Raw genomic sequence first — 25,057 nt, 5'->3', positions numbered from 1 at the left:
CACAGATAGGCTGAATGAAAATAGCAATGTACATATTAGATTTTTTGTGGTACACTCACAGTATTTGACTATGACTAAAGTTTTTTCCTTATAGGTATAGAGAACAATAAGAAAAACCTAGGGATAACTTGCTGTTTGCAAATCTTAAGTTTTATATTTAAAGAAAACTTTTTTTGAAAGGCAGAGACAAAGAGATCTTCCATCTGTTCATTTGCTCCTCAAATGTGCACAACAGCCAGGGCTGGCCCAAGCCAAATCAGAAGCCCAGAACGAAATATGGATTTCTCATGTGGGTGTGGTAGGAACCCAAGTATCTAAGCCATCATATGCTGCCTCTTAGGGTGCACATTATTAGCAGGGCATTCGAATTGGAAGTAGAGCTGAGACATGAATCCAGGTATCCTGATATATGATGTGGCATCTTAAGCGCTGCATCAAATGCCCACTCCATAAATCTATACATTTAAAACAAGTCTCTACTGATCTATTTTAATTCTACATATTAGATAACTATACTTCTAATTATGTAGATTTTCCTAATTCTTTTTAAAAAAGATTTATTTATTTATTTGAAAGCCAGAGTTACACAGAGAGAGGAGAGGCAGAGAGAAAGAGGTCTTCCATCCGCTGGTTTACTCCCCAGGAGGCCGAAACGGCTGGAGCTGTGCAGATCTGAAGCCAGGAGCCAGGAGCTTCTTCCAGGTCTCCCACATGGGTGCAGGGCCTCAAGGACTTAGGCCATCTTCTACTGCTTTCCCAGGCTGTAGCAGAGAGCTGGACTGGAAGTGGAACAGCCTGGCCTCGAACTGGCACGTCAGACCAGCGTGCTAACATGCTGCGCCACAACGCCAGCCCCGTATTTTTAATAGTGTCAAACATTTTCATATTAGTTTCCCTAATCAAGGAATTAAAACATTTGTACAATTTGATCTTTATTTTTTTCTATGTTGTAGAATTAACTATTCATGAAGGACAGTTACATTTAAAGACCTATAAAACTAGAAAAAAATGAAAGTGTACTCAATTAAATAAGGTTGAATTACATTAAAAACTGGTTTTTAATGCTCTGAATACATCAAAGTTGCCACAATGATTAATAATGTAGGCACAGGATCGGCACTGTGGAGTAGCAAGTTGAGCCACCGCCTGCAGTGCCTGCATCTCATATGGGTGCCAGTTCGAGACCCAGCCGCTGCACTTCCAAGCCAGCTCTCTGCTATGGTCTGAGAAAGCAGTGGAAGATGGCCCAAGTCCTTGGGACCCTCCACCCATGTGGGAGACCCAGAAGATGCTTCTGGTTCCTGGCTTCGGATCGGCGTAGTTCTGGCCATTGAGGCCAATTGGAGAGTGAACCAGTGAATGGAAGACCTCTTTCTCTCTCTCTGCCTCTCCTTCTCTCTCTGTGTTAACTCTTTCAAATAAATTAAAAAAAAAAAAAAAATGTAGGCCCTAGAGTCAAACTGAAGGGTCTCTACTACCAGTTAAGATAATTGGGTGACCTTTGGCTCATTACTTCGTGCTTTAATTTCCTTATCTGATTTAAAGGAATAATAATAATGTCCACTTCACTGGGGTGGTTGTTGTGAGGAAAGGTGAGAATACACAAATGCTTAGAAAAGACTAACCATTATAATCATGTTTATTGTACAAATAAAGAAACTAAGAATTAGGAAATTCAGATAAATGATTTAAGGAAGTAATAATGAAGCAGGCTCAGATTAGAAAACAAACCCAATCAGGTTATCTCACATCCAAGCCTTCATTTCACCATGTTATGTTGTCTCCTACTATCTCTTATATGAAAAAATTAAACTTGTAAAATTGGAATGGTAATGTTTAGTCTCAGGTTCTCTACTATTAACAAAAAAACCTTTCATTTGAAAAAAAATATGGTTGCCTTCAAGTGGGCTCCATTTTATCCTATCATTCTCTTTCAGCCTAGAACCCTTACTCACATGAAAGATATGAATCAGAAGAGTTAATTTTACATAGTGAGAGTAGTTTCTAATTTTAGATTTCACACTTTAACACATTTTTATGGAATATTTAAAAACTATTATAAACTAAAAATAAATGCGTGTTGAATATTCAAACTATATGAATGAAAACAAACCAGAATCTTCCATCCTGTCCTTCATAAACACCAATGCATGTTCTCAACTAATATACTAGGTACTGCCTCTGAATTAGCCTCATGAGTCCCAGTATTCTAGTGTCTGAGGTTTCCAAAATTATAAGTATTATGAATATGAAACATAGTTATCAGAGTGGCCAACATAAAGGCACCCAACAAATGTTTTCTACCATTTTAGCAAAGTCAGTTTCCAACTCTCCATTTCTTCAGCTTTTCATTTCTGTCCTACCAGCATTATTGTTAAAATGAATGCATAAGACATTATTTTGTACAGTTAAATACTACAGATGTGAATAACACTATTAGATGCCCTTTCTTCTTTATGAGATTGTTACAATGTAAATATGAAATGAAAATAAACAAATTTCAAGTTTTCATAATCATTTTAAGCTTAAAGCAGCACACCACTAACACCACACAAATTTAGATTATGGCTAATTAAAAAAATTTCTTTTTTTATAAACCACAATGTTTCCATTGAAAATTCTAGAACGGTTTCAATTACTTTTCCACATTTTAGAGCAAGAGTACTATTATTGGCAAAAGATACAAACTGCACATAGCCCTGATTAATATTAAATTAAAAGTACTGCAGGCCGGCGCCGTGGCTTAACAGGCTAATCCTCCACCTAGCGGCGCCGGCACACCGGGTTCTAGTCCCGGTCGGGGCGACGGATTCTATCCCAGTTGCCCCTCTTCCAGGCCAGCTCTCTGCTATGGCCCGGGAAGGCAGTGGAGGATGGCCCAAGTGCTTGGGCCCTGCACTCGCATGGGAGACCAGGAGAAGCACCTGGCTCCTGGCTTCGGATCAGCGCGATGCGCCGGCCACAGTGGCCATTGGGGGGTGAACCAACGGCAAAAAGGAAGACCTTTCTCTCTGTCTCTTTCTCTCTCTCACTATCCACTCTGCCTGTCCAAAAAAAAAAAAAAAAAAAGTACTGCAACACAGGTCAGAACAACAATCAAATAACCAAAGAACAAATAAAAAAAAAGCAAAATACTACTCACTAAACACATGAAACAATGAAAATTCCTGACAAATAGTAAAGCATAGTAAGTAGTTTTTTAAAGGTCATAATGCTGTTTCCCCTCAGTTGCCACTGCAGTCACTTGAAAACTATGATCTGCAATTACTTTCAAGCCACATTAGCTCAGGTTGGAGTCTAAAGCACTTGGTGACATGATCAAATAATTATTTTGAGGGAGAAAACAGATAACATTTCTAGGAAATGAGGAGTCAAAAAGGTCAGTATCTATAAGATGGAAAATAAACAAAGCTGTTCTAATGGTAGATAAATTTAATGTTGAATGAAAAACATGTTCCTCTAGAATGATAAAGAGCAATACTAGGTTCACATATTTACATTGTGGGTACCATGTATTTAAATGTTCACTAGTATGTAATTCAACACCCAGTGATAGATACTTTTCAATTATTTTTTTTTTCTTGACAAGCAGAGTTAGACAGTGAGAGAGAGAGACAGAGAGAAAGGTCTTCCTTCCATTGGTTCATCCCTCAAATGGCCGCTGCAGCCGGCACACAGCACCGATCTGAAGCCAGGAGCCAGGTGCCTCCTCCTGGTCTCCCATGCGGGTGCAGGGCCCAAGCACTTGGGCCATCTTCCACTGCCTTCCTGGGCCACAGCAGAGAGCTGGACTGGAAGAGGAGCAACTGGGACAGAATCTGGTGCCCCAACCAGGACTAGAACCCGGGTGCCGGCGAGATACTTTTCAATTATTTAAGTATATATAATTTGCCATGTTAAAGAATGGGGAAAAAAAGTCCAAGGGAAAAAATTTATGTGTAATCTTGAAGGCACCCAGGAAGTTAAAATAGAATTTACCACATTGCAATTTCTAGTATAAATATGCCACCTAAAAATCTGAGCATCAAACTTTACACTTGATACTACACTTGATCTTAGCCAAAAGGCCGAGAAGCGATGAGTATCAAATTTTAAACTAGTGCTGGGTGTATAGTGGTTTGGTGAAGTGGTTGAGAAGCTGCTTGGAATATGGGAGTAATTGGGTTTGCGTCCTGGCTTCACTTTTACTTTCAGCTTCCTGCTAATGAGCACTCTGAGAAGCAGCAGATAATGCACAGCTTAAGTAAATGGGTCCCTGGCATCCACATAGGAGACCTGAGTTGAGTTTGGGCTCCTGGCTTTGGGTTGGCCCTGACCCAGCTGTGCTGGTGCATGCACCTGAGGAGTAAACCAGCAGATGAAAGATCTCTCTCAGTCTTTCTCTTTCAAAGAAAAAAAAATAAATAAATCTAAAAAATTTTAAATACTGTACTGATTGTGATCATCACATATCAAATTATTCAGATTTTCCCCCTTGTTAACATAGTTGACACTAAGGATAGACTCACAGGGACTATATTAGGTCTTACTCAAACTGCAGAGGAGCTTTGCCCTATAATAATGGCCATATATAAAAATGTATGGCCTCTTTTTAAAATAAATGAAGTTGCAAGCAGAATCCAACTGAAAAAAATTTTTTATAGAGTGTGATAAACAAATTTTAAAATAATGGATTTTGACTAAAACTTTTACATAAACTTATTCAGTTGTAGTTTTTTATCTGTTACCACAAAGACAAAAGAATATTATAAGGGGCATTCTAGGATTTGGTGCCCAAATTTTACCTCTGAATTAGTTTATTAACACTAACTTAAAGTTAAAAAAGATATCATAAAGCCCATATAAATAATATTAAAGTTGAGACCTTAAATTACAAAATACATTAATCTTAGAAAAAATAGCAAGAATATTGCACTACCTATTAAAGGTTAAGAGTAATAATCACTGGAAATAATAAACATTTTCAACTGATTTTAGAACAATCAATAAATAAATTTCAATAACACAGTGCCTTTTTTACTGTGGTAAGGTTGATTTTCCACTACCCTTCAGTTTCTTTTAATAGAACGACCATAAGTAAAAAAAAAGCTAAAAGCAGTCAATTTTTTCACTAGTTTCTCCACTTTCAAGTGAAAAACATAAACAGGTAAAAAGCCCTTTAACTATGATTTTTTTAAAAGATTTTATTTATTTATTTGACAGGTTAGAGTTACATTCAGAGAGAGAGGGAGAGACAGAGAGAAAGGTCTTCCTTCGTTGGTTCACTCCCCAAATGGCTCCAACAGCCGGAGCTGCGCTGATCTGAAGGCAGGAGCCAGGAGCTTCTTCCTGGTCTCCTACATGGGTGCAGGGGCCCAAGCACCTGGGCCATCTTCCACTGCCCTCCCGTGCCACAGGAGAGAGCTGGACTGGAAGAGGAGTAACTGGGACTAGAACCCGGTGCCCATATGGGATGCAAGTGCCGCAGGTGGAGGATTAACCTAGTGCACCATGGCGTTGGCCTCATTAACTATGATTTTTTTTTAAAAAAGATCTTATTTATTTATTTGAGAGGGAGTTCCAGACAGAGGGAGATATTCCATCTGCTGGTTCACTCCCCAAATGGCTGCAAAGACCAGAGCTGGGCCAGTCAGAAGCCAGGAGCTTCTTCTGGGTATCCCATGTGGGTACAAGGCCCAAATACTTGGGCCATCTTCCACTGCTTTCCCAGGCCATCAGAAGGGAGCTGGATTGGAAATGGAGCAGCCAGGACTCCAACCAGTGCCCATATGGGATGCTGGCACCACAGACAAAGGTTTAAACTACTATGCCACAGCGCCGGACCCAGCAATGAATTCTTTAAAAACTAATTTTCATCTACTTGAAAGGCAGAGCAACACAAACAGCTATCTTCCATCCATTGGTTCACTCCCCAAATGTCTGCAACAGCCAAGGGCTGGGTCAGGCTGAAACCAAAGCCTGGAACTCAATCTGGGTTCCTGTGTATCAAGGGTCCAAGCATGTGAGCCATCATCTGCTGTCTTCCAGGGTGTATTAACAGGAAGATGGGCCGGCGCCGTGGCTTAACAGGCTAATCCTCCACCTAGCGGCACCAGCACACCGGGTTCTAGTCCCAGTTGGGGTGACGGATTCTATCCCAGTTGCCCCTCTTCCAGGCCAGCTCTCTGCTATTGCCTGGGAAGGCAGTGGAGGATGGCCCAAATGCTTGGGCCCTGCACCCGCATGGGAGACCAGGAGAAGCACCTGGCTCCTGGCTTCGGATCAGCGAGATGCACTGGCTGCAGCGGCCACTGGAGGGTGAACCAAAGGCAAAAAAGAAGACCTTCCTCTCTCTCTCTCTCTCTCTCTTCTCTCTCTCACTATCCACTCTGCCTTTAAAAAAAAAAAACAAAAAAACAAAAAAACAGGAAGATGGATTGGAAGCAGAGGAGACCACACTTGATCTGGCACTGATATTGGATGCTGACATTACAAGTGACAGCTATCACACTGTGTCAAACACATGTCCCAAAAAGCCTTTTAAAAAATAAAAGGAAAACAAAACTATTTTCATTTTTAAACAGTTTGGGGGATGCTTGATAATATAGCAGTCATCTGTTGATTGCAGATTATCTGGTTGTTCTATATGCAGTTATTTCAAAGGTTTTCAAAAAACTGAGAGGCAGAGAGACAGAGATAGAGACAGACAGCATATGTATTGGTTCACTTCCCAAATGCCTGCAACAGCAGGAACCGGCCAAAGCCAAGTTGATAGCAACTCCATCCAAGTTTCCCACATGGGTGGCAGGAATTTAATTACTGGAACTCCACTGCTGCTTCCCAGGATCTGCATTAGCAGGAAGCTGGAGCCAAGAGCTGGGGCCAGGTATTGAACACAGTTACTTCAATGTGAGAAGTAGGTCTCTTCACTGCTAGGCTGAACGCCCACCTGGAACATGACATTTTCTTAAAGCGGGGCACTAAAATCCTGTCCAACTGACAATAGAGAGAAATTTTTACCTAAAATTATAATCAAATAGTATAAACTCCTAGAGCAAACTAAATGCTTCATGATTTAATGTATGAAGAAGAGCAAAGGAACACAGAAAATAAAAAATGTATAATCCAAAGGAAAATACTCTATCAGAAAAAGTTACCACACACAGTTTCAATAAAAACAACAAATACAACATAAACCACATCTGAAATTATGAATAAAAAATGTAAAAATGTACTACCTTTAAAGATAAAGTAAAGCAGCCAATGTTGGGGTACAGCAGGTTATGTTGCCGCCTGCAACACTGGTATCTCAGGTGAGTGCTGGCCACTCTACTTTTGACCCAGTTCTCTGCTATGTGCTTGGGTAAGCAGTAGAAGATGCCCCAAGTGCTTGGGCCCCTGCCACCTACCTGGGAAACCCAGATGCAGTTCCAGGCTCCTGGCTTTGGCCTGACCCAGCTTAGGCCACTGCTACCATTTGGAGAGGGAGTCAGCAGATGGAAGATGTCTTTCTGTCTCTCCCTCTCTCTAAACTCTGCCTTTGAAATAAACAAACAACTACATTAAAAAAAGAAAGAAAGAAAAGAAAAAAGTGTCCATTACTACTTTTAAGCCTGAAAGGAATATAAATCTGAAACTGCAAACTGAAATTTTCAAAGAAAATTGAATTGTCCTCTTAGTAAGTAACTTTTACCATAGATAGCAGCTCTCAAAGATAAGGCAATATTCGGCAACTGTACCTTTTGCCTTTGGGGGAAAAATATAACTTGCAGCAGTGTTGGTAAGAGAAATACAGATACATAAAGAACTATGTCATTAAATTTTAATTGCAGAGAGCAAGCTGTCTAACTTTGATAATAGTCTTACTTTCCATTATGAAACAGAACAGGATTCTTTGTCTGATATATAATTCTTAGGCCTAAGATAGTTTTGGTCTTCTTATTTTCTTTCTTATTTAGCAAGGGAGCCTGAAGAGGAAAACCTTCCATTGCTTAAATAAAATGAATATACTAAATTGTAGTTAGGTAATTCTGTTACAAAAGGTTACAGTGCAGCAGTCTCCAGCTTAAACATTGGACATTTCCATTCCATATTATTTTAATAATGCACATAAAGTCCATTAAAAAAAAGCAAATACTGTGACTTAAATGCCAGTGTTAAAAAAGAGTTTTTGTTTTTAATAATGCATTTTCTTAAAGTAATAAAAGATATAAAAGCTAATTCCCACTAGTATAACTATCTAACTAGTCTTTCATAAACAAACACAGTTCAAATTGATTAATTTTCGGTTTCCATAATTTTGAGATAAAATACGTAATTTTTCCAAATGCACGAAGTGATAATTTTCACTGTTACTTGCTCAATCTGCACGTGCTACATTAGTATAATACATTTTGATGAGTACTATCAATATATATTGGTAAAATTCTTACATATGTCAGTTTACATAGCTATTGAAGTATACCACAAATATGTGGACTTTTCAAAATTACTTTGCCATTAAACAGGACATACTTATACAACATAACTAACATCAATAATTCAATAATGAAATATTTCAAGTAGACGCACAATGAGTGAATGAGTGAAAGACTATACCTCCTTTTTTAGAAAAAAAAAAAAAAACTGAACTAAAGAAGTTCATTGCACTGGAAGGGATGTCAACTGTAAAATTTTATACTTGAGCAATTCATTCTCCAAATGTAGGCTGCTACTTCCTACAAAAAAGAAAAAGCTGTTTTCCATGTAACAAAGTTGTTTTAAAACAACTGAAATTTATTCCAGGATAAAAGCAAAATGGAAATTATCAAATGTCACAAGACCACATCATGGTGATTAACAAAGTTTTTGGAGACAGATCTAGGATCACACCCCTGGCCATGCCAATTTTAGAAACCTGTAACCTTGGGCAAATTTCATAACCCCTTTTAGTCTCAATTTCTGGCACTTAGGGCTCTAAATGATATCCATTATCATTTTTTTTTCTTAAGACAAGCTCAACAGGGGGCTCATTAATGCAAAAGCAGCTAGTGGTCCTTTTGCTTTACAAGCTATTGTTTTTTGCTTAGTAGGGTAACTACTAGTACCTTTCTGCTGTTTGCTTTTAGTGCAAAAGACTCTCCAGAACTAAGAAGAAAAGAGACAGGTTTTAAAACCGAATGTCACAGGTAGCAAGAATTTGGATTCAGGTAAAGCTGTGTGTTATGCATTTATAACTTAAGAAAGCCATCATCCTGGTTTTCAACTATCCTACCAACTCCCAAACTTGAGGGGGGTATTTCAGGGCATATGCTTTTAAGACAAAAATCACTCCTGGCCAAAGAGAGTGCCACGCAGGATGAGTTCTTAATAATTACTTGCTGAATCAATCAATAAACTGCATGTTTCTGATGAAACAGTAACTTCTCATGAAACATCAGTTATTGAACAGTTTTTGTCTTCTATTCTCACATCTAGTCCCATCCTTCACACTCAAGATACACACTTTTATCTTCACTTACATCCAACACCCTTAGGCAGGAATTAGTGTCCCTAAATAAATGAACAGAGAATAAGCTTTAAAAGTGTTACATAGTTTGTAAAGCAGGTGAGATTCGAACTCGTTTTTCTCGGGCTCCAAAGTCCAATCTGTTTTCGCTACACTGAAGCTCTTAACACTACGTGTCTCCGCAAACCGTCCGGTACACAAAACGTTTACTATATCCTAAGCTTTTTTTTTTTTTTTTTTTTCTCTTTCTTTCTTTCTACGTTGCCAACTCTTCCATTGCCCATTATTGCCATCGCTGGGCTACAAACTCAAAACACATCCGCAAGAATGATACACTAATTCCAGGAGTCGGGGTACAGGCCCGAGGAGTACGAAATCTGTTATTCCGTAAGCCGGGGGTCTGGCGCCACCAGCGCAGGCGACCAACACAGGCTGGGGTCCAGAGAAGCTGCAGACCGCGCCCAGGTCTCAAGTTTTAGTCCAGGCCCACGTTCAGACCAGGACAGGGGAGAGAGAGGAGAGCGTTGCCCTTTCCCTACACCTCGCAGCGGCAGAAGCCCAGAGAAAGCTGGAGTCGCACGCAGTTAACAGTGCAAACAACAAATCCGAAACCCCTTCTTAAACCCGTTAAACGCACTTACTTGAGCGAGGTAATTTCAGGACGCTAGGCCCGCACTGGCAACGGAAAAGACTCCTCTGTCCTCCAGCCCCAGGGGCTGACGGTGACGACATCTAGGCCGCGCCGTGGAAAGCCTAGGCCCGGCGCGAGGCCACGAGCTCGACACACAGAGCGCGCGCTCGCGAAAGGGGCGGGGCGGCCCGGCGGCGCCACCTTTAAGCGTCACGGGCGGGGCCGCGGTTTCTAGACCCGGGTTTTGAACATGTCGCGCCTGAAAGGAGCTGCGGGGCGAGATCCCCGGGCGGGTTTCAGAACCGAGACGAGAGACTGCAGTACCTCCGTACCCCAGGGGCTGTTAAAGGCGGCGAGGAAGAGCGGTCAGTTAAACTTATCGGGGAGGAACCTCAGTGAAGGTAAGACCTAGGGTTTCCCCCATTGCTTGGTGTCTGGAAGCCGGTGGTCCAGGGCGCTTCCTCTCCCTCTGCCTGGCTTTAGCTCCCTTTGCCTCAGGCTCTTAGGATCCTTATTCTGTAATCTGGCACTTAATACATTTCCACTGGCTTGTCCCACTCATTTCGCTTCCTCCCCTAGCTCCCGGCAGTCTGTGATCAAAGAGCTCTTGATGGGGATGTGGCCAAAATAGCAATGTGGCGTTTTCTAGAATCTCATGTTCTATGGCAGAAGTAACTGCGTGTGTGAAAGAATTAGCTGTTAGATGATGGGTAAATACTTTTTTTTTTTTTTTTTTTTGCTCTCGTTCCTTCACCTCCTTAATTTGTTCTCTAAGGGCACTTGCCAACGGTGGAACTCTGTCATATTTCATCTGTCCCTTTGTGAGCTTAGAGTGAATGCCACTGTTCCCTACCGTGACCTTGTCTGTACGCAATTGGGTAGAGTCCTGTTTATGAGTAGTAATGAAGGCGCAAATGTTCTAAGTTGAAGATCAGGATCGGTCCCGCACAGGGTTTGGATTTGGGGCCATCCTGAGAAGCATGTTAAAGATAAGCAAGCACAATGAATAGCCAGGTGCTATTTGATTATCTTAGTAAATGTGTGCGAGAGGGACAGAGGGAAATACAGCATTATTCCTGTTACGTTTTCCTCTCCTTTATATATTCTAAGACTGTGATAGCAAGCCTTCCATTTTCCTTTCAGTGGTTGTTTTCTTGTACCATATTTAGACTGGGCAACAAATATTTGATGAATGAGTGAAATTTCTGCCCTTCTAGAAGAGTAGTTGATCAATGGAAACCTAAACATTTTCAAACTTGAGATTTTTCTATTTAGATTCCTTCTTCCTAAAACCTGGAACATTTTCCTTTATAACTGCAAAGGACTCACTCTTTGGCTTCCTTTAATACTGTGCTCAGAGGTTATAATTCAGAAAGTGACTTCCTAACTACCGTTGCTAACCCTCTGTCCTGTTTGGTTTATTAATAACATTTATCACTATCAGAATTTATATAATTTATTTGTTTACCATCATTCCTACCCTACAACTGGAATGTTAATTTGATAAGGTCAGGGAGCTTCCTTGTATCCCTAGCCTCCAGAATAATGCTTGGTTCTTTGTTTGTTTTCATTAAGTATTGTGGAAGCAGTGAGTAAATGAACAAATATTCTCAAATGCTAAGTGAAGTACTGGAATGTTACTTATTGACTGGACCAGGATGGTTTAGTATATTAAACATTCAGGAAAGATTAATTTTGACAATTAGTTGTATGATTATATAGATCAGGACTGTTTAAGTTTTCATGGTATGAATAAAGCCTAACACAATACCTGGCACATACAATGATGTTAAATGTGTGAATATGTATTATTTCTTAGCAGGGAAAAGACATAAATGGGAGAGACTTGTGATACCTGTAGCTTACATATCTAAAAAGAATTCTGCTTATCATTATAATATAGAAGGTCTTTCCCTATCTGACTGTAGCCAGCTCCATCTCTTGTCACTCAACCTTTGATACCCAAGTGACTATATTTCTAAAATCCCTTACAGGGCCATGCTCCCATTCTCAGTATCTTTGCTCTTATAACACTGAGTTCTTAATTGCTCTATGCTTTAGTTTTTCATTTAAATGTGGAAGTAATAATAAGACCTATTAAGGTTTCAGTGAGATAGGTAAAATGCCTGATATATAAAAAATAAAGGGTGGGGCTGGTGTTGTGAAGCTGTCATCTGCTATTGGAGTGCAGCTACTTTGTTTCCTATCCAGCTTCCTGTTAATGTACTGGGAGGGCCATGGAGGATGGTCCATGTACTTGGAACCCTGCCATCCATGTGGGAAGCCTGGATTAAGTTTAAGGACTCTGGCTTTGGCTCCAGCTAGTCTTGGCTGTTGGCAGCCATTTGGGGAGTGAACCAGCAGATGGAATATCTCTCTGTCTCTCTGGATGTCTCTCTCTCTCCCAATAAATCCTTAGAATTTAAAAAAAAAAAAAAAGACAGTAAAAATTGACCATTGTTGTTAGGTAATAGCTTCCTAACTGGATTTCTTGTTTTAAATTTCACTCCCTGAATCTTAACGTCATTACCAACAGTTATTTTTTCCAATCACATGTTTTATTATAGCAATCAAAACTTAAATGATGTCCCATAGCCTACAACATACAGTGTAAAGTTCATAGCACAATATGCAAAAACTTTTAATGACTTGACAGCTCATTTCTTTTTATCGCTGAGTAACACTCCATTGGATAGCGGTAGCATTTTGTTTTTTCCATTCAGCTTTGGAAGGACATGTTGGCAGTTATAAATAAAATAGCTGTAAACATGAATGTTCAGGGTTTTTTGTTTTTTTGTTTTTTTGTTTTTTTTTTTTGCAGAAACCTTTTATTTAAGGTATACAAACTTAATGCATTTCATAAATACAACATTAGAAAGATGGTGATTCTTCCCACCATACTTGCTCTCCCACCCACATTTCCACCCTTCCTACTCTTCCCTCTCCTATTCCAATTCTTATTTTTTTACTAAGACCTATTTTCAATCAACTTTATACACATAAGATTAACTCTATACCAAGTAAAAAGTTCAACAAATAGTATGAAAAAAACAAAACAAAACAAAAAACTGTTCCTGAATAGTAGAGATAAGGGCTGTTCAAAGTCATGGCATCTCAAATTGTCAATTTCATTTCTATAGAATACCTTTTAGGTACTCTATTAGTTACCATAGATCAGGGAGAACATATTGTATTTGTCCTTTTGGGACTGGCTTATTTTGCTAAGTATGATGTTTTTCAGTTTCATCCATTTTGTTGCAAACAACAGGATTTCTTTTTTTTTCCCACTGTGTAGTATTCCATGATGTACAAATCCCATAATTTCTTTATCCAGTCTTCAGTTGATGGACATTTGGGTTGATTCCATATCTTAGATATTGTGAGTTGAGCTGCATTAAACTAAATACAGATAACTCTTTCATATGCTGACTTCAATTCCCTTGGGTAAATTCCAAGGACTAGGATGGCTGGGTCATATGGTAGGTCTATATTCAGATTTCTGAGGTGTTTCCATACTGTCTTCTGCAGTGGCTGTACCAGGTTACAGTCCCAACAACAGTGGATTCCCAGCATTTGTTGTTTGTTGATTTCTGTATCAAATCCATTCTACTACTTTCCCAGGTCATAGCAGAGAGCTGGATCAGAAGAGGAGCAGCCAGGACTAGAACCGGCACCCATATGGAATGCTGGCGCCGCAGGCAGAGTATTAACCTACTACGCCACGGTGACAGCCCTGGGCCGTCTTCTACTACTATCTCAGGCCATAGCAGAGAGCTAGATCGTAAGAGGAGCAGCCGGGACTATAACTGGAGCCCATGTGGGATGCCGGTGCTTCAGGCCAGGGCTTTAACCCACTGCGCCACAGCGCTGGACCCTTCAGGATGTTTTAAGTCACAAATTTAATTCTTTTTTTTTTTCTAACTTTTATTTAATGAATATAAATTTCCAAAGTACAGCTTATGGATTACAATGGCTTCTCCCCTCCCATAACTTCCCTCCCACCCGCAACCCTCCCCCTTCCCGCTCCCTCTCCCCTTCTATTCACATCAAGATTCATTTTCAATTCTCTTTATATACAGAAGATCAGTTTAGTATATATTAGGCAAAGATTTCAACATTTTCCCCCCATATAACAAAAAATACTGTTGGAGTACTAGTTATAGCATTAAATAACAGTGTACAGCACATTAAAGACAGAGATCCTACATAACATTTTTTTTAAAAAATTAATTTTCTATGCCATTTCCAATTTAACACCAGGTTTTTTTTTTTTTTTCATTTCCAATTATCTTTATATACAGAAGATCGATTCAGTATATAATTAGTAAAGATCTCATCAGATTGTACCCACACAGAAACACAAAGTGTAAAAATACTGTTTAATTCTTTAATACTGTTAATTCTTTAATAGACACCAGCTACTCAGTTTTTTTCTTGCTGTTGTACTTCTTTTTCTTTCAAGAAATTTGTCTATTTTTTTTTTAACTTTTATTTAGTAAATATAAATTTCCAAAGTACAGTTTATGGATTACAATGGCTTCCTCCCCCCCCATAACTTCCCTCCCACTCGCACCCCTCCCATCTCCCGCTCCTTCTCCCATTCCATTCACATCAAGATTAATTTTCAATTATCTTTATATACAGAAGATCGAATCAGTATATACTAAGTAAAGATTTCATCAGTTTGCACCCACACAGAAACACAAAGTGTAAAAATACTGTTTCAGTACTAGTTATAGCATTAATTCACATTGGACAACACATTAAGGACAGATCCCACATGAGGAGTAAGTGCACAGTGACTCCTGTTGTTGACTTAACAATTTGACACTCTTGTTTATGGTGTCAGTAATCTCCCTAGGCTCTAGTCATGAATTGCCAAGGCTATGGAAGCCTTTAGGGTTTGCCGACTTTGATTTTATTCCGATAGGGTCATAGTCAAAGTGGAAGTTCTCTCCTCCCTTCAGATAAAGGTACCTCCTTTGATGGCCTTGTTTTTTCCACTGGGATCTCACTTGCAGAGATCTTTCAGTTAGGTCTTTTTTTTTTTTTTTCTCCCCCCCAGGGTGTCTTGGCTTTCCATGCCTAAAATACTCTCATAGGCTCTTGAGCCAGATCCGAGTGCCTCAAGGGCTGATTCTGAGGCCAGAGTGCTATTTAGGACATCTGCCATTCTATGAGTCTGCCGTGTATCCCGCTTCCCATGTTGGATCGTTCTCTCCTTTCTTGATTCTATCAGTTAGTATTAGCAGACACTAGTCTTGTTTGTATGATCCCTTTGACTGTTAGACCTATCAGAGCCATCGGTTGTGAACTGAGATTGATCACTTTGTCTAGTGAGATGGCATTGGTACATGCCACCTTGATGGGATTGTATTGGAATCCCCTGGCACATTTCTAACTCCACCATTTGGGGCAAGTCCAGTTGAGCATGTCCCCAATTGTACATCTCCTCCCTCTCTTTTTCCCACTCTTATATTTAACATTGATCACTTTTCAGTTAAAATTTAAACACCTAAGAATAATTGTGTGTTAATTACAGAGTTCAACCACTAGTACTAGAACAACAACAACAACAACAAAATACTAAAGGATAAAGTATTACATTGTACATCTAGAGTCAGGACAAAAGCTGATCAGGTCATTGTTTCTTATAGTGTCCATTTTACTTCAACAGGTTTCGCCTTTGGTGCTCTGTTAGTTGTCACCGATCAGGGAAAACAAATGATATTTGTCTCTTTGGGACTGGCTTAATTCACTCAGCATGATGTTTTCCAGATTGCTCCATCTTGTTGCAAATGACTGGGTTTCGTTGTTTCTTACTGCTGTATAGTATTCTATGGAGTACATGTCCCATAATTTCTTTATCCAGTCTACTGTTGATAGGCAGTTAGGTTGATTCCAGGTCTTAGTTATTGTGAGTTGAGCTGCAATAAACATTAATGTGCAGACAGCTTTTTTGTTTGCCAAATTAATTTCCTTTGGGTATATTCCAAGGAGTGGGATGGCTGGGTTGAATGGTAGGGTTATATTCAGGTTTCTGAGGAATCTCCAGACTGACTTCCATAGAGGCTTAACCAGTTTGCATTCCCACCAACAGTGGGTTAGTGTCCCTTTTTCCCCACATCCTCTCCAGCATCTGCTGTTGGTAGATTTCTGAATGTGAGCCATTCTCACCGGGGTGAGATGGAACCTCATTGTGGTTTTAATTTGCATTTCCCTGATTGCTAGTGATTTGTCTATTTTTTAAGATGTTGGATATATTGGCCTAAATTTGTTCATAATAATGTATACCCTAAATCTGTAGTAGTGTTCCCTTTGATTCTGGATTATGGTAATTTGTTTCTGCTCTTCTTCTTTTTTCTCTTTAAAGATTTATCGATTTTACTGATCTTTTGAAGAAACTGAGTATTAGTTTTATTGCTTTTCCTTTGTTTTCTGTTTCATCCAGTTCCACTTTTTATTTCCTTGGTTCTGCTTCTTCAGATTTAATTTGCTGTTTCTACTCTATATTATTTTAATTTTTTTTAAATTCTATTTAAGTTATACAAGTTTCATGTATTTCATTTATACAGATTTAGGAACATAGTGATACTTTCCACCCTAATGCTCCTCCCACCTATGCTTCCATCCTTCTTCCTCCTCCCTCTCCTATTCCCACACTTAATTTTTTACAAAAATCTATTTTCCGTTTACTTTGTAAGATTTTCAGTTTACTTTATAAGATTCAGCTTACTGAATAAGATTGATCCCATACTAATTTAAGAGTTCAACAAATAGTATGTAGGAAAAAATACTGTTCCTCACCAGTAGAAACAAGGGCTGTAATCTGTCATTGAACCTCGAAATGTCAATTTCACTACAATACACTCTTTTTTTTATGATGTCAATGATCATACGAGTCTCTTGCCATGGGCTGCCAAGGCTATGGAAACCTTTTGTGACCATAGACTCCGTTGGTATTTGGACACGGCCATAAGCAAAGTGGGTATTCTCTTCTCTCTTCAGAGAAGAGTGTCTCCTTCTTTGATGACCTTTTCTTTCCTCTGAGGTCTCACAGAGAGCCTTAGAACAACACACACTTTTACACAGCCAATTCCATAGTAATTTTTTTCTTTTGCATATGTGTTTTGTGTTTTGTTAATAAGGCAGAGGCACAGAGAGAAGGGGGGAGAGAGAGAGAGAGAGAGAGAGAGAGAGAGAAAGAGAGAGAGAGAGAGATTGAGAGAGATCAGGATCTTACATCCACTGGTTCACGCCTCAGATGGCTGCAAGGGCTGGGGCTGGACCAGACCAGGAAAAGAAGCAGGAGCTTCTTCCAGATCTCCCATGTGGGTGCATGGGCCCAAGCATTTGAGCCATCTTCCTCTGCTTTTCCAGGTGCATTAGTAGGGAGCTGAATTGGAAGTGGAACAACTGGGACTTGAACTGACGCCCATATGGGATGCTTACACTGCAGGCAGAGGCTTAACCTTCTGTGTCACATTGCTGGCTCCTACATCTGTGTTTTTCACCTTGATAATTTCTGTTTTATACATGGGTAACAAATAATTAGTGGGGAAAAGAATTAACAATAATTGATACATGTTCAGTAACAGTATGATATTAATAACTATCTTTGCTTTGATAATTCCTACGAGACAAATTTTGTTAATAAAGATGTCTGAAATAGATATGATAAAATATGGGTTCTCATTTAGTGTAACAGGTACTTTTATTGTGTACAAATTTCATGTGCTTTCCACATGCCTCCACCCCAAAATGTCAGTTTGTTATTACACTGATCTTTATGTATAATTGTTTTAATATACTTATGCATAGGTATTACGAATAGAATTGTGCATATCATATAGCTTCTAAAATCTATCTTCTTTTTTAATGTTTTGTATTATTTTGTCTTGCCTTTTTTTATGTTTTCGTTTTATTCTGGAGCTTTTTGTTGGTGACCAACCCAAAATAGAATAATGTGGCTTTATTGCTTTTGTTTTTTTTTAATAAGTAATGTTTATTTTTAGTCAAATATTTGTGTTCTTATTTCAGTTGCCTCCTTGGTATAGATCAATTCTCATTCTAATTGCCGGCTGATGTGTGGTTCTTGTTCCTATTTGAACACTTATATACCAACACATCAAAATAATAATAAAAGTAGTAAGGATAAAAATTTTTTTTGACAGAGTTAGGCAGAGAGAGAGACAGAGAGAAAGGCCTTCCTTTTTCCATTGGTTCACCCCCCAAATGGCCTCTACGGCCGGCACGCTGCGCTGATCCGAAGCTAGGAGCCAGGTACTTCCTCCTGGTCTCCCATGCGGGTGCAGGGCCCAAGCACTTGGGCCATCCTCCACTGCCTTCCCGGGCCACAGCAGAGAGCTGGCCTGGAAGAGGGGCAACCAGGACAGAATCCAGCACCCCGACCGGGACTAGAACCCAGAGTGCCAGTGCCGCAGGTGGAGGGTTAGCCTAGTGAGCCACTGTGCCAGCCAAGGATAAAATTTACAGTGATTTTACTCTCAATTGGGAAAAGTGATTTGTTTTTTACTTCTTTTTTTTTTTTTTAGTGGGAGGTAAAATAGCATGGTTTATTAGGAAGGAACATCTGTAAGGACGGATGGGCACCTCTCCAGACAGGACCTGAGAGAGAGTGCCCAGTTGCTCAGACTGGGGGAGAGCGGGGCTGCATGGGTGAGTGGAGAATACACCTGGCCAGGCCAGGCAGGCAGCTCAGCAAAGATGCAGAGAGCTGAGCGCACAGTCCAGTTGAGGCTGGGGGTTTTAAGAAGATGGGTCTTGCTTCCCCACCTCTGCTCCTCTTGGAACAAAGGGCTTTTTGGATGTAAATAGAAAAACTTCTCTTGAAGGTCTGAAACAAAGGACTTTATGGATGCAAATGTTATCAGACCGGAGGAAGGGAGCAGGGTGTTTGAGATGCAGATACTAGGCTGCACCTGGGAGATTGTGGAAGGCACAAGGGGGCAGGGCAGGATGCGAGGGCCAGGCTGCCCCTGAAACATTATGGGGATGACTTTGAGATGCAGATGCATATGCTGGACATAGATGTCTTCTCTTTAGGCCTGTTACACACACATATGCTCATAACTGGCTACCTACCTGACATTCCCCCCCTCAAGAGGTAATACCCAAAATTCTTTTTGGGATTATGGATGGAGTTCCATCTTCTGTAACTAATTCAAAGCTGGCATGTGGGCGTCGAGGGAGATTTTTTTTTTTAAACAATTTATCTATTTGAGAGGCAGAGTTAGAAAGAAAGGGAGAGACAGAGAGAGGTCTTCCATCTGGTGGTTCACTCCCCAAATGGCTACAATGGTCAAGGCTGGCCTGATTTGAAGCCAAGAGCCAGGATCCAAGAGCTTCTGGGTCTCCCACATAGGTGCAGGGGCCCAAGCACTTGAGCCATCTTCCACTGCTTTCCACTGCTTTTCCATTAGCTGGAAGCTGGATCAAAAGTGGAGCAGCCAGGTCTCAAACCAGTGCCTACAGGTATGCCAGCACTGCTGGTGGAGGCTTAACCTACTACACCACAGCACTGACCCCTTGTACTATGTTAATAAAAGTTAATAAATGTCCGGGCCGGCGCTGCAGCTCACTTGGCTAATCCTCCGCCTGCGGCACCAGCACTCTGGGTTCTAGTCCCAGTCGGGGCGCCAGATTCTGTCCCGGTTGCTCCTCTTCCTGTCCAGCTCTCTGCTGTGGCTCAGGAGTACAGTGGTTGATGGCCCAAGTGCTTGGGCCCTGCACCCGCATGGGAGACCAGGAGAAGTACCTGGCTCCTGGCTTCGGATCGGCACAGCGTGCCATAGCAGCCATTTGGAGAGTGAACCAATGGAAAAGGAAGAACTTTCTCTCTGTCTCTCTCTCACTGTCTAACTCTGCCTGTCCAATAAATAAATAAATAAATAAATAAATATGTCCAGCCACAAACAGAAACATATATGTTATTCACCTTTGTTGGAGAAGACCAGAGAAGCAGAGTATCAATCAGAAAAAATGGAAAGAGGAAATTTGATAATTTATTTTAAATATGAATATGGAGTCCTCATTATTTTGTTTGTTTGAAATGAATATAAGTCTGGATTTCTGAAGCTTTGCTTTGCTTCTATGATACCATTGTATCACATTAATCATCCTGAATTGTATTTCAGTGTTCTTAATGTAAACCTTTGACTATGCTTTTCCATTTAATTCTGTGATTTTAAAATGATAGTGACAGCAGGGCATAAACAATATTTGCCTTGATCAATATCAGGTCTCTATATATAGTCTTACTTTTTTCAAGAATTGAAAGTCTGTACTTAAAATAGTTTGCCTATGGCACTAATGTGAGCTACCTTCTGGAGCTTCAAGATTTGTCATGAAAAAATGGACAGTCTTGTTTGCTATATTACAGGAATTGTTATCTGCTTTAATAGAATAACACAATTTTGTATGGTAGGGTAAGAAATAAAATAATATGTTAGGTAAAATAGAGAGTAGCTACCAGAGCTAGATATTCCTCCGAGATATTAATGGAATTCAAGACAACACAACTCTACAGGGGTTTGAATCACATCTGTGGTACTTATTAACTGTGGAATCCATGGTAAATTTTACATTCTCTTTGTGCCCCATTTCTCTCATGTATAAAATGGGAATAGTAATAGCTCCTATGTCATAGAATTATGAAGTTTAAATGAATTTATATGTAAAGAGATTGCCTAAGGCTGTGTTAGCTATTATTATTCTTACCAGCCTTTTCAGAGCTGTGGTATATACCTTTTTTATAAAACTTACAATAGTCCATATAAATGTTGATTTCTGTGCCTTCACTGTTACTCTGTTGGGAAAATGATAGAATCCATTCTTTGTCTTAGATATCTGCCAAAATATGCTGGGCAGAGTATATATCTAGTAAATATAGTGAATGACATTAAAGGGAGATCTAATATGTAGAATGCATATTATATAGTCAATTTTTGAATAAAATCATCTTTCATTCTGGTGATTTATTGTTCCAGAAATCATTTTCAGCAAGTGAGCTAAATAGGTATTATAAGTCACTTACCTTTTTTTTTTTTTTTGGTGTGGTGGTGGTGGAAATAGTGCCTCAATGCGTCTGGAGAATAAATGTGGATGTCCCCGAGGAAGCTAATCAGAATCTCTCATTCAGCGCTTCTGAACGATGGTGGGAGCAGACAGATTTGACCAAATTAATTATATCGAACAACAAGCTTCAGTCACTTGCAGATGACCTCCGACTTCTACCTGCATTGACTGTTCTTGATGTAAGTTGACAGACTATAAATATGGGTTATTAGTTGAAGAGATATTAAAGCTTTGAGAAGCAGCAAACCTTTCAAGTTGAGCTGGTAGAATACAGTTATAAATAACAAATTATTGGCCGGCGCTGCGGCTCACTAGGCTAATCCTCCGCCTTGCGGCGCCGGCACACCGGGTTCTAGTCCCGGTCAGGGCACCGATCCTGTCCCGGTTGCCCCTCTTCCAGGCCAGCTCTCTGCTGTGGCCAGGGAGTACAGTGGAGGATGGCCCAAGTGCTTGGGCCCTGCACCCCATGGGAGACCAGGAGAAGCACCTGGCTCCTGGCTTCGGATCAGCGCGGTGCGCCGGCCGCGGCGGCCATTGGAGGGTGAACCAACGGCAAAAGGAAGACCTTTCTCTCTGTCTCTCTCTCACTGTCCACTCTGCCTGTCAAAAAAAAAATAAACAAAAAAAAAAAACCAAATTATTATGTTAGACACAGCATAATAGTTAAGACCACGACATTAGATCACTGGATTCTAATTCTGGCTGCCAATTATTATCTGTGTGTCTCCGGGAATGTTACATCTCTATGCCTTACTTCCACATTTATAAACAAGAATTAATTCTATCTATTTTTAAAAATTATTACTAGAATTAAATGAACTAATGCTTACAGGCAGAATTACTATTTAACAAATGGTTGCTTTTGCTCATCTTTACTTACTTTTTTGTAAGTATCACTATTATTATGAATAGTAAAGCACATACAATATTTAGGACAGTTTTTTTAATTTTCGTAATTTACCTGCAATGTCATTAGCTTAAATTATTGAATTTAGTGGCCGGCGCTATAGCGCAGCGGATTAACGCCCTGGCTTGAAGTGCTGGCATCCTTTATGGGCGCTGGTTTGAGTCCTGGCTGCTCCACTTCCGATCCAGCTCTCTGCTATGGCCTGGGAAAGCAGTAGAAAATGGCCCAAGTCCTTGTGCCCCTGTACCCGCGTGGGAGACGCAGAAGAAGCTCCTGGCTCCTGGCTCCTGGCTTCAGATCTGCCCGGCCAATTGGGGAGTGAACCATCAGGTGGAAGACCTCTCTCTCAAAGACCTCTCTCTTTCTGCCTTTCCTCTCTCTGTGTAACTCTTGACTTTCAAATAAACTTAAATTTCAGTGTTTTTATTGAGGGATTGTGTGTGTGTTTTTTTTTTTTTTTAAAGACTTACGTATTTATTTGAGAGATTTTCCATCTGCTGGGTCACTCCCCAGATGGCCACATCAGCTAGAGCTGCACTGATCTGAAGCCAGGAGCCAGGAGCTTCCTCCGGGCCTCCCACACGGGTGCAGGGGCACAAGGACTTGGGCCATTTTCTACTGCTTTCCCAGGCCATAGCAGAGAGCTGGACCAGAACAGGAGCAGCCGGGACTCGAACCATTGCCTCTATGGATGCTGGCACTGCAGGCGGCGGTCTTACCTACTACGCCACCGTCCAGCCCTGAGGGACTGTGTTTTTAGTGTCTGGTTACTGTGTTTTGTGGTGAAGTGAATGAGTAGTAGTTCATTTCAGGGTTTGCTGACTTTAAAAAACAATATCAAAAACCCTCCAACTCATGTATGAAAGGTTAGTTCTAAATAGTCGCATTTCTGGAGAAGTTTTTATTTTCTTTATTTGTAAAATGAATGGATTGGCTTTCTCAGAGGTTCTTTTACCTTAAAGAACAGGAAGATTCTGTAAGCACATGCAAAAAGTCCCCCTTTCCCTTCTTGTGTCATTTTTTTATATGTTGACACAAATATCATCAGAGGGCTGTTAGTTCCAGACTCTCATGTCTCATTTAAATTCAAACTCTACTCAGTGAGGTAACATTTCTTTTTCTTTTTTTGTAATATTTAAAATTTATTTCTATTATTTTATAATTTCTGAAGAGCAATTTGGTTGATTTCAAACCATGTTTCTTTTTAAAATTTTCTTTAAAAATCTATTTTCATTTTATTTGAAAGGAAGACACACACACACACACACAGAGAGAAAGAGTCCATCTACTGGTTCACTCCCCAAATACCTGCAACATCCAGGGCTGAGCCAAGCCAGAGCCAGTCTCCCACGTGGGTGGCAGGGACCCAAGTACTTGAGCCAGCATTCACTGCTTCCCAGAAAGTGCATTATCAGGAAGCTGGATTGGAAGCAGAGGTAGGACTCAGAACAGACACTCCAATGTGATATGTAAGCATCTCAAGCAGTATTTTAACTACTACATCAAATGCCTGCCCCCACCCTTTCTTCTTTTAAACATTGAGCAAATTACTAACAGCCTAAATCATTACTATTGAATTAGAAGAATAGGGATTACTAGTGAATATTTTTATATAATGGCAAAACTAATATATTGTTAATTATAAGCCCAAGAATATTGACTTCATTTTTTTAAATAATTTTAGATACATGATAATCAGCTGACAACTCTTCCTTCTGCTATAAGAGAATTAGAAAACCTTCAGAAACTTAATGTCAGGTAAGATGTAAACTTTTATTTCTAATGTTATTATGATATACATCTAATATTAAATTTTTTTCCACAACATAAGAGATTATCTATTTTCTCAAAACATAGTTATAGCAAAAGATTGTTTGTGTTATTTTATTATATTTTATTTTATTTGAAAGGCAGAGAGACCAAGAAAGAGAGACAGACTGCTGATTCATCTTTGCAGTAGCCAGGGCTAGCCTGGGCAGAAGCCAAGAGCCCAGAACTCAATGCTATCTCTCATGATAGTTGCAGTGACTCATCACCACTACTACCTCCCAGTTTCTGCATTAGCAGGAAGCTATATCGGACACTGAGTTGGGACTTGAACCCAGACATTCTAGTAGGGAATGTAGACATCCCAAGGACATCTTAACGGTTACACCAAATTCCTTTCCTTATTTTTTATTTTACAATTGGCTACATGGGGACTAGTGTTTCTTTCAGCAGTTAAGATGCCACTTGGATTACCTGCATTCCATGTTGGAGTTCATGCTTCAAATCTTGGCTTCTTTGTTTCCAATCAAGCTTCCTGTTAATGTGCGCCTTGGGAAGCAGTGGTAGATAGTTGAGTACTTGTGTCCCTGTCACCCACATGGGAGACCTGAATTGAATTATAGACTCTTGGCTTTGGCTTGGTTCAGCTCTGGTTGTTACTGGCATTTGAAGAGTGAACTAGCTGTTGAAGCATTTCTCTGTCTGCTTTTCAAATAATAGGAAAATAAACAAAAATTTTAAACAAATATTTCCTTTATGTTTTCTGGTTTTATGAATTTAATGCCAGTTGATTTTTTAAAAAATGCTTTCTGTTACATGAAATAATTTTTAATGGTCCTAAATTTAGAAAATATCACCTTTTATGTTACCTAATCTAAAAAGTACCTAAATTTTGAACAATAAAGAAGAAATGAAAAATAATTCTTTGACTATTGATGAAATATTTCATACATTTTAATATTAGTAATTTTTAAAGTTTTAAAGACTCCTGGAGTTCCATAGGTGTGTTTCTTGCATTACTCTGGATAGGTACCTGTGAGGCTAGGTGGCTAAGGCAACACCTTTTGCCCCCCAGTACACACCCAGACTTTTGAGGTAGAATAACTTTGTCTTGTTTGTGTTATATAGACACTGATTAGAAAAAAGGAGATTAGAGAAGGTTTCATTTAGAAGAAGAAATGAAAGATAC

General features: G+C 39.8%; 2 protein-coding genes and 1 pseudogene across 4 annotated transcripts in view; 1 reads left to right on the top strand and 2 right to left on the bottom strand.

The window, feature by feature from the left end:
* Nucleotides 1–10,209, bottom strand: part of SRSF11 (serine and arginine rich splicing factor 11) — a 50,207-nt gene extending 39,998 nt beyond the window's left edge. For 2 of the 3 annotated variants that reach the window (XM_062191531.1, XM_062191530.1), the window contains exon 1: nucleotides 10,108–10,209. The gene's annotated coding sequence lies outside the window, so the exon portion shown is untranslated. Of the gene's footprint in view, nucleotides 1–7,388; nucleotides 7,518–10,107 lie in introns of all 3 variants that reach the window. The other variant, XM_062191532.1, reaches the window with a different exon arrangement.
* LOC133761393 (U2 spliceosomal RNA) lies at nucleotides 3,937–4,079 on the bottom strand (annotated as a pseudogene).
* Nucleotides 10,210–10,316: 107 nt separating the features above from the next.
* LRRC40 (leucine rich repeat containing 40) overlaps nucleotides 10,317–25,057 on the top strand; it is a 58,559-nt gene continuing 43,818 nt past the window's right edge. Inside the window, exons 1-3 of the mRNA XM_062191528.1 lie at nucleotides 10,317–10,498; nucleotides 21,192–21,373; nucleotides 23,786–23,859. Coding sequence (XP_062047512.1) covers nucleotides 10,348–10,498; nucleotides 21,192–21,373; nucleotides 23,786–23,859 — 407 coding nt within the window. The 5' untranslated portion in view covers nucleotides 10,317–10,347. The remainder of the gene's footprint in view (nucleotides 10,499–21,191; nucleotides 21,374–23,785; nucleotides 23,860–25,057) is intronic.

Source organism: Lepus europaeus, chromosome 5, assembly GCF_033115175.1.
Source record: "Lepus europaeus isolate LE1 chromosome 5, mLepTim1.pri, whole genome shotgun sequence".
Taxonomy (NCBI): Eukaryota; Metazoa; Chordata; class Mammalia; order Lagomorpha; family Leporidae; genus Lepus; species Lepus europaeus.
The sequence above is the reverse complement of the archived record's forward strand: the minus strand, read 5'-3'. Positions and strand labels throughout refer to the sequence as shown.